At 41.6% G+C, this 12,743-nt stretch overlaps 1 protein-coding gene and 1 non-coding gene across 4 annotated transcripts in view; one reads left to right on the forward strand and one right to left on the reverse strand.

Moving 5' to 3' along the window:
- LOC114108634 (uncharacterized) overlaps positions 1-4,512 on the reverse strand; it is a 32,687-nt gene extending 28,175 nt beyond the window's left edge. For both annotated transcript variants that reach the window (XR_006055995.2, XR_009601142.1), the window contains exon 1: positions 3,775-4,512. This is a non-coding gene — a transcript (uncharacterized LOC114108634). The remainder of the gene's footprint in view (positions 1-3,774) is intronic.
- Positions 1-12,743, forward strand: part of CD96 (CD96 molecule) — a 99,060-nt gene that overhangs the window by 23,917 nt on the left and 62,400 nt on the right. For both annotated transcript variants that reach the window (XM_027965703.3, NM_001306108.1), the window contains 2 exon segments: positions 3,746-3,953; positions 7,592-7,647. In XM_027965703.3, coding sequence (XP_027821504.2) covers positions 3,746-3,953; positions 7,592-7,647 — 264 coding nt within the window.

The following is a 12,743-nucleotide window of genomic DNA, read 5'->3' on the forward strand; positions in this document are numbered from 1 at the left end:
TTCTAAATCCAGCTTGAGCATCTGGAAGTTCACAGTTCACATGCTGTTGAAGCCTGGCTTGGAGAATTTTGAGCATTACTTTGCTAGTGTGTGAGATAAGTGCAATTGTGTGGTAGTTTGAACATTCTTTGGCATTGCCTTTCTTTGGGACTGGAATGAAAACTGATCTTTTCTAGTCCTGTGGCCACTGCTGAGTTTTCCAAATTTGCTGTAATATTGAGTACAGCACTTTCACAGCATCATCTTTTAGGATTTGAAATAGCTAAAGGTAGCTCAACATATCATAAAAGGCTCCTTTCAATCAACAAACTGACTATATCTCCAAGATCTCCCATTTATATAAAATCCTCTGGCTTCCTGGAGTTTCTTTTAAATTTTTCACTCTAGATAATCCACAAAATTGTTTTATTTGTTTTGTGATGGTTTGGTTTTATTAAGATGTAATGTCTCAGAGACATTTTGTCCCTTTCTTGGTGCTGTGACTTAAGTACCTTCTCTCTATGACCTTTTGAGCAAGTTACCTAACCTTGGTTTATTTCAGATTGTTTTAAGGGTTAAATAAGACTTGAAAGAACTTGGCACAGCACCTAAAAGTAGGTGCTAAATAAACTTAAGCTATGACTAATAATGTAAAGATTTAGTTGTGGTCATAGAAATAGTAATAGTATTTAGTAGTAATACTAAATAGTAATAGTATTAGTAATAATAATTTAATAGTAATTAGTTGTATTTGCAATAATAGTATTGCTTCTCCCTCTCCCAGCACTAGACATTTCATTGTTTGCCTGCCTTTTGTCACCTCTCTTCCCATTTGCTCCATGAGAGCAGGTGCTCACATGCAGGTTCTAGCCCCATCCCCTTTATATCTGGGGCCTCTACAATCTCTCAGGATCTCCTGATGTTATAGATTACAGGGACATTTTGCAACCGAATCCATCTTTCCCAATGAAGGGACAAATCCCTCCTCTATAACAGTCAAACTCCCCCAAAACAAGCAAAAAACCTAAGCCTGATTTCTTTAAAAAATATCTTTTCTCCATCAGTTAAACTACTTTGGCCACTCACTCCCAGATACAGAATAAAGAAAAAGCCATATTCTCACCAGTCTCCAACCTCAACCTCTGACTGCCTATCTTCCCACAACAAAGTGACAGATGGAAACATTCCAAATGGCAAGGCATTTACTAAAAGATCAAGCATTTTGAACTTCTGGATTCTCACAAAAACAGTCCCTTGCATAAAACAAGAACAGTGAAACAGCTTGTACTGAAGGACCAGCAGGGTGAGCCTGCTTCCTTAATTATAGTTAAGTTCCCTACATATGAACGAGTTCCATTCTGAGAGTGTGTTCATAAGTCTAATTTGCGAGTCCAACAAAGTTAACCTAGGTAGCCAACTAACACAATCAGCTATACAGTACTATACTATAACTTTTCACACACATTTTAAAAAAAAACCATTTTCAATCTTACAGGACAGTACCTTGAAAAGTACAGTAGTACAGCACAACAGCTGGCACACAGGGGCTGGCATCAAGTGAACAGGCAAGAAGAGTTACTGACTGGAGAAGGGAGTAGAGGGGGGAGATGATAGAGCTGAAGGATTGTCAGCAATAGGAGATGGAGAGAAAGCTGCAGTTTCACTCACGCCTGACGATGGCACAGTTTCTCGTTCTTGGCTGGATTCAATTATCTACCCTCTTGAAAAAGTGATCCAGTGACGTCTGGGTAGCAGCTCTGTTTTTCCGGATCACAGATGACACGGTAGCCCTGGAGTGCATTCTAAATGACTGCTGCAGCCTTTGCGTGCTGTTCTGCACTTGGGTCCTGTGCCTCAAGAGCTAACAGTGCCACCTCAAATAAAGAACGTCCCCTTGCCGTGTCCCATGTCATGAACCTCTTTGGTTCTTTGGTTTCTTCTTCTTCCTTTGGTCTCTTTGTTCTGGGCCTCCAGTTCCATCAGGTCTTCATTAGTAAGTTACACAAAGTTAAGTGCAAAAAGCACAACCCCTTGTAGAGAATGCATGCACACGACAATGTACACCAGACACACGAACTAATTTACATGATTAAACATGCAAACACATGTTCCCATCTTTGAAAGTTCACAGCACGAATGTTTGTATATCGGGGATTTATGCACTGGCCTCCAGATCACAAGGCTGAGTGAAATGCCTTCCTGTTTCTTCTGCTGTCACCACCCAATACTTACGGCCCCTTTTGGGGCCCCTTCTCCAGAGCATAATCTGAGGCCCCTGTCTCCCTTTAATTTTCTGTACTCTTTCTTGTTAGGAATACAGCAACCCAGAGCATTAGGTCCCTCTTTATGTGGATATGTACCTCGCTTCAGGAGTAAGTCTGTGATTCTCCGCAGGCAGTACTATCTGTCTATTTGCAGGTAAAGCTGTTACCAATAAAAATGGTGTCTTATGTAAGAGTTTCTACTAAGTGTATTCCGGAAATACCTATACAAACCATAAAAGAAGTCTGTCTTCCTGTTTACACTTCCTGTTCTGCTCCCAGCTCATCCTTGAATTCTCTCCCTCACCTAGCTTATTTTCTTCTATGCAGAATCTAATTTTTTGAACTAGAGATTCCAAGTCACAGACCTTCGTTTTCATTGTTTCGTGACTTCTTTCCCTGTTCAGCCTTCTCCTTTTCAGTTCCTTGCATTTCCCCCCAGACCAGTGGTTCTCAGCCCTGGCTTCTCCGAGGACCTTTTTAAAAACGTGGCCTGGGATGAGGCTTATCCCAAAACAACTGCACAAGAATCTCCAGAGAAGAAGCTGTGCATCAGATTGTGTTCAAAGCACTCAGGTGAAAATGCTGAGTTATAAAGGAGTATAAATAGAAGGTCATAACCTTCCTCTACATTTATGCCCCTCAAGAGTCCCCTCCTCACTAGACCCTTGGTCAGTGCATGTACCGACACTGACCAACACTGTGACTCCTTGTCCATGAAATTCAGGATAAGGCAAGAATGGTGGGAGCATTTTTCATAGACCTAAAAAAGAGTATGGACTAGAGGAACCAGGTACTCCAGTTAAACTCTGATCTCCAAATTCAGATTAGCATTTACAGCCTAATCTTTACATGTCCTCTTTGAAGGTCACAGACACAGAAATAAGAGCAGAGTCTAGAAGATGCCAAAGGGCACAATATTTAAGGAGGAACCCCTTTCAGTGCCTTTCCTGCACTTACAAGACCCTGAGAGAGAGTGCCTCCTTAACCTTTGCATTGTAGGAGTTTTTCTTTACCTCATCCTAGTCCTCATTCCAAGTGGAGCTAAAATGAGAGCTTTTCTAAAGGAATGTTGGGAAGAAAGGATGATTGTAATCATTCAGTTCAGTGAAAATTTAATGAGTAAAACAGATACAGCCCCCTGAACATAGCCTAGCATTACGATTTCAGAAGTTGAACTGAGAATTATGACCTGACATTAATTCCCAGGGCTGTACCCTCCCCCAAATCCCACTGTCAATATGCAGCTCATAGAAGGTGATGAAGGAGAAGTTTTAATCAGAAGAGCAGCAATTTCTATTCGTGTTAGCAGAGAATGACAGTATATTTTAAATTGAAAAGTTGAGTGTAATGATACTTTCTCTAGTAACATACTCAATATCTCTTAAATTCTTCATTCATCATCTCCATTGTCACAAAGAACAACTGGATTACTCTGTGTGGAATGCCTAGTCCAGAGCTGGCACGATTGAGGCTCAAAGCTGGTAACCATTTTGTCTCATCAGGAGGATAACGGAACTCAGGAAACACTTACCACTCGAGGTCACCCCATCAGCAATTCCACGTTATTTAAAGACAGAGTCCGGATAGGTACAGACTACGGGCTCTACCTCTCTCCAGTCCAAATCCACGATGATGGCCGGAAGTTCACTTGCCACATTGTAGTCAGGCCTGGCAGAGTCTTGAGGAGCTCCACCACGGTCAAGGTTTTTGGTAAGTTTCTGTTCTCTGGAGTCCCTGCCATGCTCCTGTTACTGTCCCCAGATTCTTCCCCCGCCAAAGATGAAACACTCTGTTAGCTAGAGAGCAGCCACTCAAGGGTCACTGTTCTGGAGTTCTGTTTGTCTTGACACTTGTGATTCATGTTGGGGGTGGGGACGAGGGAAGGAAGCTAAAGAATGATGATTCAGCTGCCACAGATCATCCGTTTCCTGGTGACCACTAACCACTACCTTATGTGAGCTACCATATGGTTTTCCATATGACCACTACTTTATGGTTTTAATGTCTCCTGAGAATATGGGAAGTCTCTTTCATTATAACTGCCAAAATCTAATTGCTTAGTTGTCTAGTTGTGTAAAAGTTGCTTGCTGGAGCAAGGTGGAGTAAGGCCAGCGTGAGAAAAGGTAGATGACAAACACAGCTCCTAAGAAACTCTGCAGGAGTCCCCTCGGCCCCACCAAGGCCAGCTGGGGTGAGAGACTGTCCAGCTCCTCCAGCAAAGGGACCTGCAAGGCTGGCCCTCTGACCTTGCATCTGCAGGAGAGGGGGGCTTAGCTGAAATATCCACTGCGGCCTCAGTCAGACTGCAGAGACTCTGCAGGTTGCAAATTTAAGGGAAATGGGAAAATTCTGTTTTGTTCAGTGATGCAAGGAAATATTAATGAATAGAAACGTGTTGGCTTTAGATATTTTTCATTTTTGTGACCAAGAACTGTGTTTTTCAAAACATCATTTTTCTGTTATTTTTATTTTTTGAATTTATTTTTTATTAAAACATCATTTTTAAATGAAGGCCAAGAGGAAAGCAGTGATGTGGATGAGCAATTCATTGTTTTTGAAAATAAGGTAAAAGAGAAAGTAATTCACAAAACCTAAAAGCATGGACTGGTAGATTTTTTTCTCAGTTAACTAAATGATAGGATAAGTGAAAAATCTGTTTTTATCTAGAATCTTATTGAATTATTACTAGAGATCACACAGTCCAGTATTTTAAAGGAAATGCAAACCCTTTAGTTCATAAATAAGGAAATAGCTGCAGCCAAAATGTATTTAGTTTGAAGTCTCTTGCCGATAGCTTTTCCTATATGTCTTTCTTTGACTCTCACTGTCTTCCTCTTGCCTTCCTTCCCTTGCTCCTTCCTTACCTCTCTCTTTCTCTGTCTCTCCTCTGGGATGGGTTAGGGAAGAATCAATTGCCCCCCGTGATCAGGTTCCTTATGGGGCCTAGACAGTGTCCTGTGATGAGTTGGAAAGAATGTTCATCTCTTTGATTGATAACACCATTCTCTCATTTATGGGGTGTGACTGTCTTAGCCCAAACACGAGACCGATTCATCTGGCCTCACTATTGGCAAATCAATGGAGGCAGTCATCCAGGATGTGAAAAGAAATAATTCTGTGTTAGGCAAACTGTGTCCCATTTGACCAAGGATTTTTGTTCCATAACTCGATCTAATTGCCTTGTCAACATTTAAACCATGTCCCGTATCTCTTTGCTGCATTAAAGTATCTTCATCTTGGTCGAGAATGCTTTTCCCTCTTTTCCATCTCATCCTTATGCCCCTCCACATCTCTCTGCCTCTATATTTTTGTTTGCTTCTTCTTTGAACTCCTTTCAGTGGATGCTTAAAAATACAAGACACTGCCTACTTGTTAAATAACTAGACTTTTCTGCTTTCTGATTTTCTCCTTTAGCAAATGAGCCAGATAGGTTGTGTTTGGACAGTCTTAATCCAGTCTTTAATCTATTTGGGGTGTCACCCGAGTGTGTATCATAGTGATCCTGGCACAGAATTATACTGCATATCTTATTCAGGACCCACTCTGTGTCCCCAGGTGATTTCTCAAATAGAATAAGCCAAAAATAAAAACACGAAAACCTTGAAATAAACACTGATATGTGTCACTGAGCCATTCTATATGCCCTTCATCCGGTTTATTTCTTCTTCCTGAACACCTTTGTTCTCTACCAGACCATAAACTGGAGGCTTCCCCTCTGCCACTTCCTGGATCCCCCTCGCTCGTCTCCTACGACCTGACTTTCCTTATGGGGAGTCCCCTGCCATCACAAGCTTGTTCTCCCACAATCTTGATTCCCCCCAAATAATCTGTCTCTATCTATCACCCCTGCAACTTTTAGTACCCTTGTTCCTGCTTTCAGGCCCTTCATTCTCCCAGCATTTGTTGCTAATAAGAGGTCAGAAATAGGCCTCCTCCCCTTACTATTGCACCTTGGTTTGGGTTTCCCTGCAAGAAAACTTTGAGAAAAGGATTTGAATTAATGGATTTATTAATCCTAGGAAATATAGGAGCGGGAAAAATATGTCAAGAAAGGGAAGGAAGATAATAAAATGTACATGATCAAGCCAGGTAGCGATGTGGGCTTAGAGCTCACTCCCACTGTGAAATCGTGGAAGAACATGCATGAGAGTTATCCGCGGCAAAGGCGAGGAAGCTGGGGCATTATCCACAACTCCCCACCTGTTACCACCATTAGCCCTCTGGGACTTCCAGTCTGCCATGGTTGTGGACTGGGTGTGTGTCCATAACCCCAGTAAGTTTTCAGGAGAGAGTCACAGGTGTGCCCAGCAAGAGGCTGTATGGATGCAGCAGAGGCTAAGTGGACGTAGCAGACACTGATGGTACCTGTGACAAGGGTCTTAATATTTTATCCACTGGTTCATAGAGGACTATGTCTGTTATAGTCACCTTATCTTGAGGCCACTTCAGTTCAGCATGATGTTCTCAATGTCTGTTTTATGCTGTGCACTATCAATGCTAGAGAGATGAATGAAGCATTCTGGCTTTAAGAACTTACAGTTTAGCAGAACAACAAAATCAGTGAAATAGTCCCTGATCTTTTCTGATGCCAAGCAACTAAATAAGAACCAGGTGTTTTTCCAGTTCCCTTCAGGGCCCTTAACTTATGCTGTATGTCTAGACCTGTGGGCACATAGACTGTTCCTCTCTTTTCTTTGCCCACTACCTTTTCCCTCCCCTCCCTTACATTCCTACTTTAACCTGCTCTTCCTGTTGCAGTTTAGTTGCTAAGTCATGCCCGTTTTGCAGCCCCATGGACTGTAGCCTACCAGGTTCCTGTCTGTGGGATTTCCCAGGCAAGAATACTGGCGTGGATTGCTGTTTCCTTCTCCAGGAAATCTTCCTGACTCAGGGATCAAACCCTCATCTCTTGCATTGACAGGTGGATTCTTTACCACTAAGCCACCTGGGAAGGCCCTTTTCACCTGACTCACCCATAATCATCTTTAAAGCATCAGTGTTCCCTCTTCCAAAAGCCTCCTTATTCCCCAAGATTGGGTTAGAAGCTTCTCTTAAAAGCTTTCTTCAAATCCTACATGTCCCTAATAATAGTTCTTATATCAATTCTAATTTCTAGTTTTTGTATATGCATTTTCCATGTAAATATAAATTTCTCAATGAATATGATGTGTCCACCTTTGTTTCCTTGGCATCTAATATACTGCTGGAACACAGTGGGAGTTTAATAAATATCTGATGAGTTATTAATTGTGTGTGCACGCACGCACACACACACACACACACACACACACACACGTGACCAGGCAGGGTATCATTCAGGACCACTAACTGTTTTATTTGCCTTTAAGCTAAGCTGGAAATCCCCAGGATTGTGGAAAATAACTCCATGGATGTCACTGGAGAGGTGAGTCACATTAAAGCCTTTGAAACTTGACAGTATAATATGTCAAGGTGTGTTCATTTGCCTCATTGCTCAGAATATTTTCTCAAAGGATCTGATCTTAATCCAATTAATTTCTGATAGGAATAAAGGTAAGCTAATTTGACTCGTCAAGGCTGTATATTGTCACCCTGCTTATTTAACATATATGCAGAGTATCGTGAGAACTGCTGGGCTAGAAGAAGCACAAGCTGGAATCAAGATTGCCGGGAGAAATATCAATAACCTCAGATATGCAGATGACACCACCCTTATGACAGAAAGTGAAGAACTAAAGATCCTCTTGATGAAAGTGAAAGTGGATAGTGAAAAAGTTGGCTTAAAGCTCAACATTCAGAAAACTGAGATCATGGCATCTGGTCCCATCACTTCATGGGAAATAGATGGGAAAACAGTGGAAACAGTGTCAGACTTTATTTTGGGGGCTCCAAAATCACTGCAGATGGTGATTGCAGCCATGAAATAAAAAGACACTTACTCCTTGGAAGGAAAGTTATGACCAACCTAGACAGCATACTCTAAAGCAGAGACATTACTTGGGGAACAAAGAGACGTCCGTCCAGTCAAGGCTATGGCTTTTCCAGTAGTCATGTATGGATGTGAGAGTTGGACTATAAAGAAAGCAAGTGCTGAAGAATTGATGCTTTTGAACTGTGGTGTTGGAGAAGACTCTTGAGAGTCCCTTGGACTGCAAGGACATCCAACCAGTCAATCCTAAAGAAAATCAGTCCTGAATATTCTTTGGAAGGACTGATGCTGAAGCTGAAACTCCAGTACTCTGGCCACCTCATGCAAAGAACAGACTCACTGGAAAAGACCTTGATGCTGGGAAAGATTGAGGTTAGGAGGAGAAGGGGATGACAGAGGATGAGATGGTTGGATGGCATCACTGACTCAATGGACATGAGTTTGGGTAAACTCCAGGAGTTGGTAATGGACAGGGAGGCCTGGCATTCTGTGGCTCATGGGGTCGCAAAGAGTCAGACATGACTGAGCAACTGAACTGAACTGAGCTGAACTGAAGTTGATTCTAGAAACCAAAAGGGAACCCTTATTTTCTGCCGTAGGGCTGTCAGAACATATGATCTTGCGATCCTTAGTCCTTAAATTTCCCAGAAAAATTGTCTCAGTTGTTTAAATTTATGTTGACTAAAAATTAAAGTAGATAGTGAAGTAGGGTGGAAAGCAGTGTGAATACTCGTGTAAGAATGAGGTTTTGCTCAGCTGACATTAATTTGTTCTAATTCATTTCCTATATCAGCTTTCCCAGTGTTTTTAAAATGATAAGAGGAAATGTGCCCATCTGAACTTTTTCATAATTCCGGCTATTTTTAGGCAATATAGGGAGGGCAGGAGGAAAAGGAAACTGGAATCTGACTTTAACTTCTTGTAGGTATTTCCCAGCCTCTAGTCTTTGGGATCTGGTCTCACTTCTCAGCTCTTCCTCCTATTGGCTGTGACCTTGTGCTAATTAATTACTACATCTTTGTAGTCAGCTTTCCCATCTAGATGAAGGACATGAGGAGAGTTCTTGCATATTGTTGTTGTTTTTGAGATGGCTTCCCAGGTGGCGTTAGTGGTAAAGAACCTGACTGGTAACGCAGGAGATGCAAGAGACACGGGTTCGATCTCTGGGTCAGGAAGGTCCTCTGGAGAAGGGAATGGCAACCCACTCCAGTATTCTTGCCTGGAGAATCCCATGGACAGAGGAACCTGGTGGGCTACAGTCCATAGGGTCACAGAGTCGGACATGACTGAAGTGTCTTAACAGCATGTTGTTTTTAAGAATGGAACAAAACAATGTGTGAAAAGTTCTTAGTTCATTGTTTGATATAGAGTGCTTAATAAGCATTTTCATTGACTGTTATGTTTTGTTACTCAGCTGTCTTGTGACATTATGACTTCATTCAAACTTTTCAAAACCCCAAGTAAAATGAATATTCTCCATTAATCTTCAGACATGTCCTATTAAATGGGATTAGAGAAAATTATACTCCTAGTTTCTTCTAGCCCCAAGAATATTAAATAACTTATGATATCTTGTCATATTTTCACTGAATATCAGTCATATAATTTGACAGCTGCATATAAATCATAACTCAGGCTCTGTGGTATGATTTTAGATGAGTGTATTATCCAAGTTTTGGATCTTTTGTTGATTTTATGGATGGGTCTCTTAGTTTGTTATTGTAATCCTGAGTACATAGAAAAGGTTTCCATTTTTTGGTTCTGCCACAATTAATTTTCCAGTTTATTAGCGTACTTCATTTCAGTAGTTTAAATGAAAGACATAATCGCATGATGTAATTTTTGGTAGGTGTTTTTTTTCTTATGAGGAATTTTCTGTAGTTTCTTGGGCCCATGTTTACAGGTAATGCGGACTCAGTCCATTTACTGTCCCAATTCATTTCCTACACCAGCTTTCCCAACTTTCCAATCACAAGACTGGATCCAAGAATTTCAGTTTTTAAGAAAAGGACTGTCTTATGTGTCATCAGATTTTCTCTTCTGTACCCATACTTCTCTAGGCACTAACAAGAAAAACCAGAGAATGTTCCTTCCTGGGGAATTAGTGAATAATCTCTCACAACTCCACATAATCAGCTGCAGGACACAGCTTGTTTATGGATCTTTTAAGACCTTGCCAAACATTAGTAATTTCTCACTCTGATATTCTTATAATCCCCATTGTATTTTCAATAGCATATTAACTCTTCAAAGCCCTTTGACATACTTTTACCATGTGATACTCCCCATAAGCCTCTGAAATAGGTAGAGATCTGTCAAATCACAGATGAGAAACTGGGCCTGGAGAGTCTAAACCACTGGCTAAGCCACTAACAAAAGGCAGAACTAGGATGAGAATTTAGCATGCCCATGCCCAGGCAGGACTGCATAGCAAGGAGATCATGCTTCAGGGGCCACAGAAATGAAGTCAAATCCTGATTCGACCACTCACCAGCAAGATAGTCTCATCAAGTAGTTAAGCTCTATGTGTCTCAACTAACTCATTTCTAAAGCCAGGATCATAATAAATATTATGATGGCTTCTTAGGTACATTAGATTTATCCACAGTAACGAGTAAATAGCAGAGTCAATGTCTCAGAAATGTCTTTTTTCCCTGCCACTATTTATCAGGCACTCACTCTCTTTCACTTATTCCTTCCTCTACATGCTTCCCTGGTGGCTCAGAGGTTAAAGCATCTGCCTGCACTGCGGGAGACCTGGGTTCAATCCCTGGGTCAGGAAGATCCCCTGGAGAAGGAAATAGCAATCCACTCCAGTACTCTTGCTTGGAGAATCCCATGGACAGAGGAGCTTGGTGGGCTACAGTCCATGGGGTAGCAAAGAGTCAGACACGACTGAGCGACTTCACTCACTCATTGTGTGTATATTTATAAATCTACTGTGTGACTGGTTCTCAGAGACAGTGGGAAATAATGAAATGGCAGAATATAGATTGTGGAATTTAACAGATCTTGGTCTGAATTCTGCTTTATCACTATTAATTCCAGGCCTTAGACCTCAGATTCTTAGGTTCCTCATCAGTGAACAGGGACAATGATTCCAACCTCACAATGGTGACATAAGGACCAAATGAGGGAACCATATGCAAAATATCTACCATCTGGCAACCACAAGTGCTCAGTAATGGTAATTTGCTATCCCATTCCTTCATCTCTTAGAAATTATCACGCACCTATGGAATGCCTTACTAGGTACTACACATTCACTACACCAGCAGCCTTGTGTTAGAGCAACAGGGATTTGAACTATGTCTTCCAGTGTCACCAGTTAAAGTTATGAACTGTATGGTTAATTTAGTTTTCTTGTAGAAGAGAAAAGTCCCCTGATTATTCTAACACTGAAGCCTTACAGGCTTAGACATGCTAGAGAGTGACAGTGACTTGTCACATCCCCTATGGATGTTTTCTTAGATGTTTCCAAGGGCTTGGCTTTGCCAGGGCCCCCAATATGGCACACAGCCTTGCTGCCACAGCTCCACGGAAAGAAAGGGAGTCTTTAGCCTAAACTTTAACACCTACCCCTACCCCCTACCCATGTAGCAGAGTTTTGCTCTAGAGCAGAAGATACTGGGCTGAAGAGCCTGTCAACACAGCCCACAGCCCTCTATATCCACTCTGATAATGCAGCAAAAGTAGACACAGGAGAGCTAGAGGAAAACTACTCAACAGGACAGTCTTCCACGATGTCTCTTTCCACATGGGTCTCTTTTTGCTGCCTGTGCTCTTACTTGACCATCTCCATGGGGTCCTCTCCTTGTCACTCTCTATCATGTTTTATAAAATTTAGGGAAAAAACTAAAAAACAAATAAAAGACTACTTCACATGAAACAGGAAGCAAAAGCAAATGGGATTAAAATGCCTTAAAAAGGAAGAGAGGTTAAAATAATAAGACTCATGGGGGAAAGACACTGTAATCTTAAAACCAAACATCAGAGTTTAGCAGGCGAGCTCCGTTAGCTATTTACAGAATTTGATTGTTTGTGTTTATTTAATTTTGATTTTACAAAACTTGAGTTTCTGTGGATTTCTTGGCCTTCTTAAACTCTATTCTTGTGTGTGTGTGTTTTAGATATTGCAGCCTCTTTTTTCCTCCTAGCTCTTTGTGGCATAATAAGGCTCCTGAGTCCGTATCTCCAGCCAGGTGATGACCAGCCACCACCATCATTTGCAGCAGTGAGACCTGAACTTTCAACACAGGTGGAGACACTCCTCAAAGGGGCAACACACTTTGGGGGGGGGAACCACATGGGAAGTGAAAGCTTTAATATCAGGCACGTTTGTAGAAAAAGAGGGAATTACAAGACTACCATACAGGGTGGGGTTTTCACAAGTCTGGTGTTTGGACTTGTGTCTTTTCTACAAACAGCTCACAAGGAAGATAAGATATGGCTGTTCGAGCTGCTGACAAGTCTAGGAACAAGCAGTAGAAAAGAACTACATAGGTAAGGACCGAATGAGGCCAAGATGCCACTATTATACCAACATCTTGTCTGCTTTAGGGAGCTGAGTGACTGAAAGCACCCACGCTGTC

Source organism: Ovis aries, chromosome 1, assembly GCF_016772045.2.
Source record: "Ovis aries strain OAR_USU_Benz2616 breed Rambouillet chromosome 1, ARS-UI_Ramb_v3.0, whole genome shotgun sequence".
Lineage (NCBI taxonomy): Eukaryota > Metazoa > Chordata > Mammalia > Artiodactyla > Bovidae > Ovis > Ovis aries.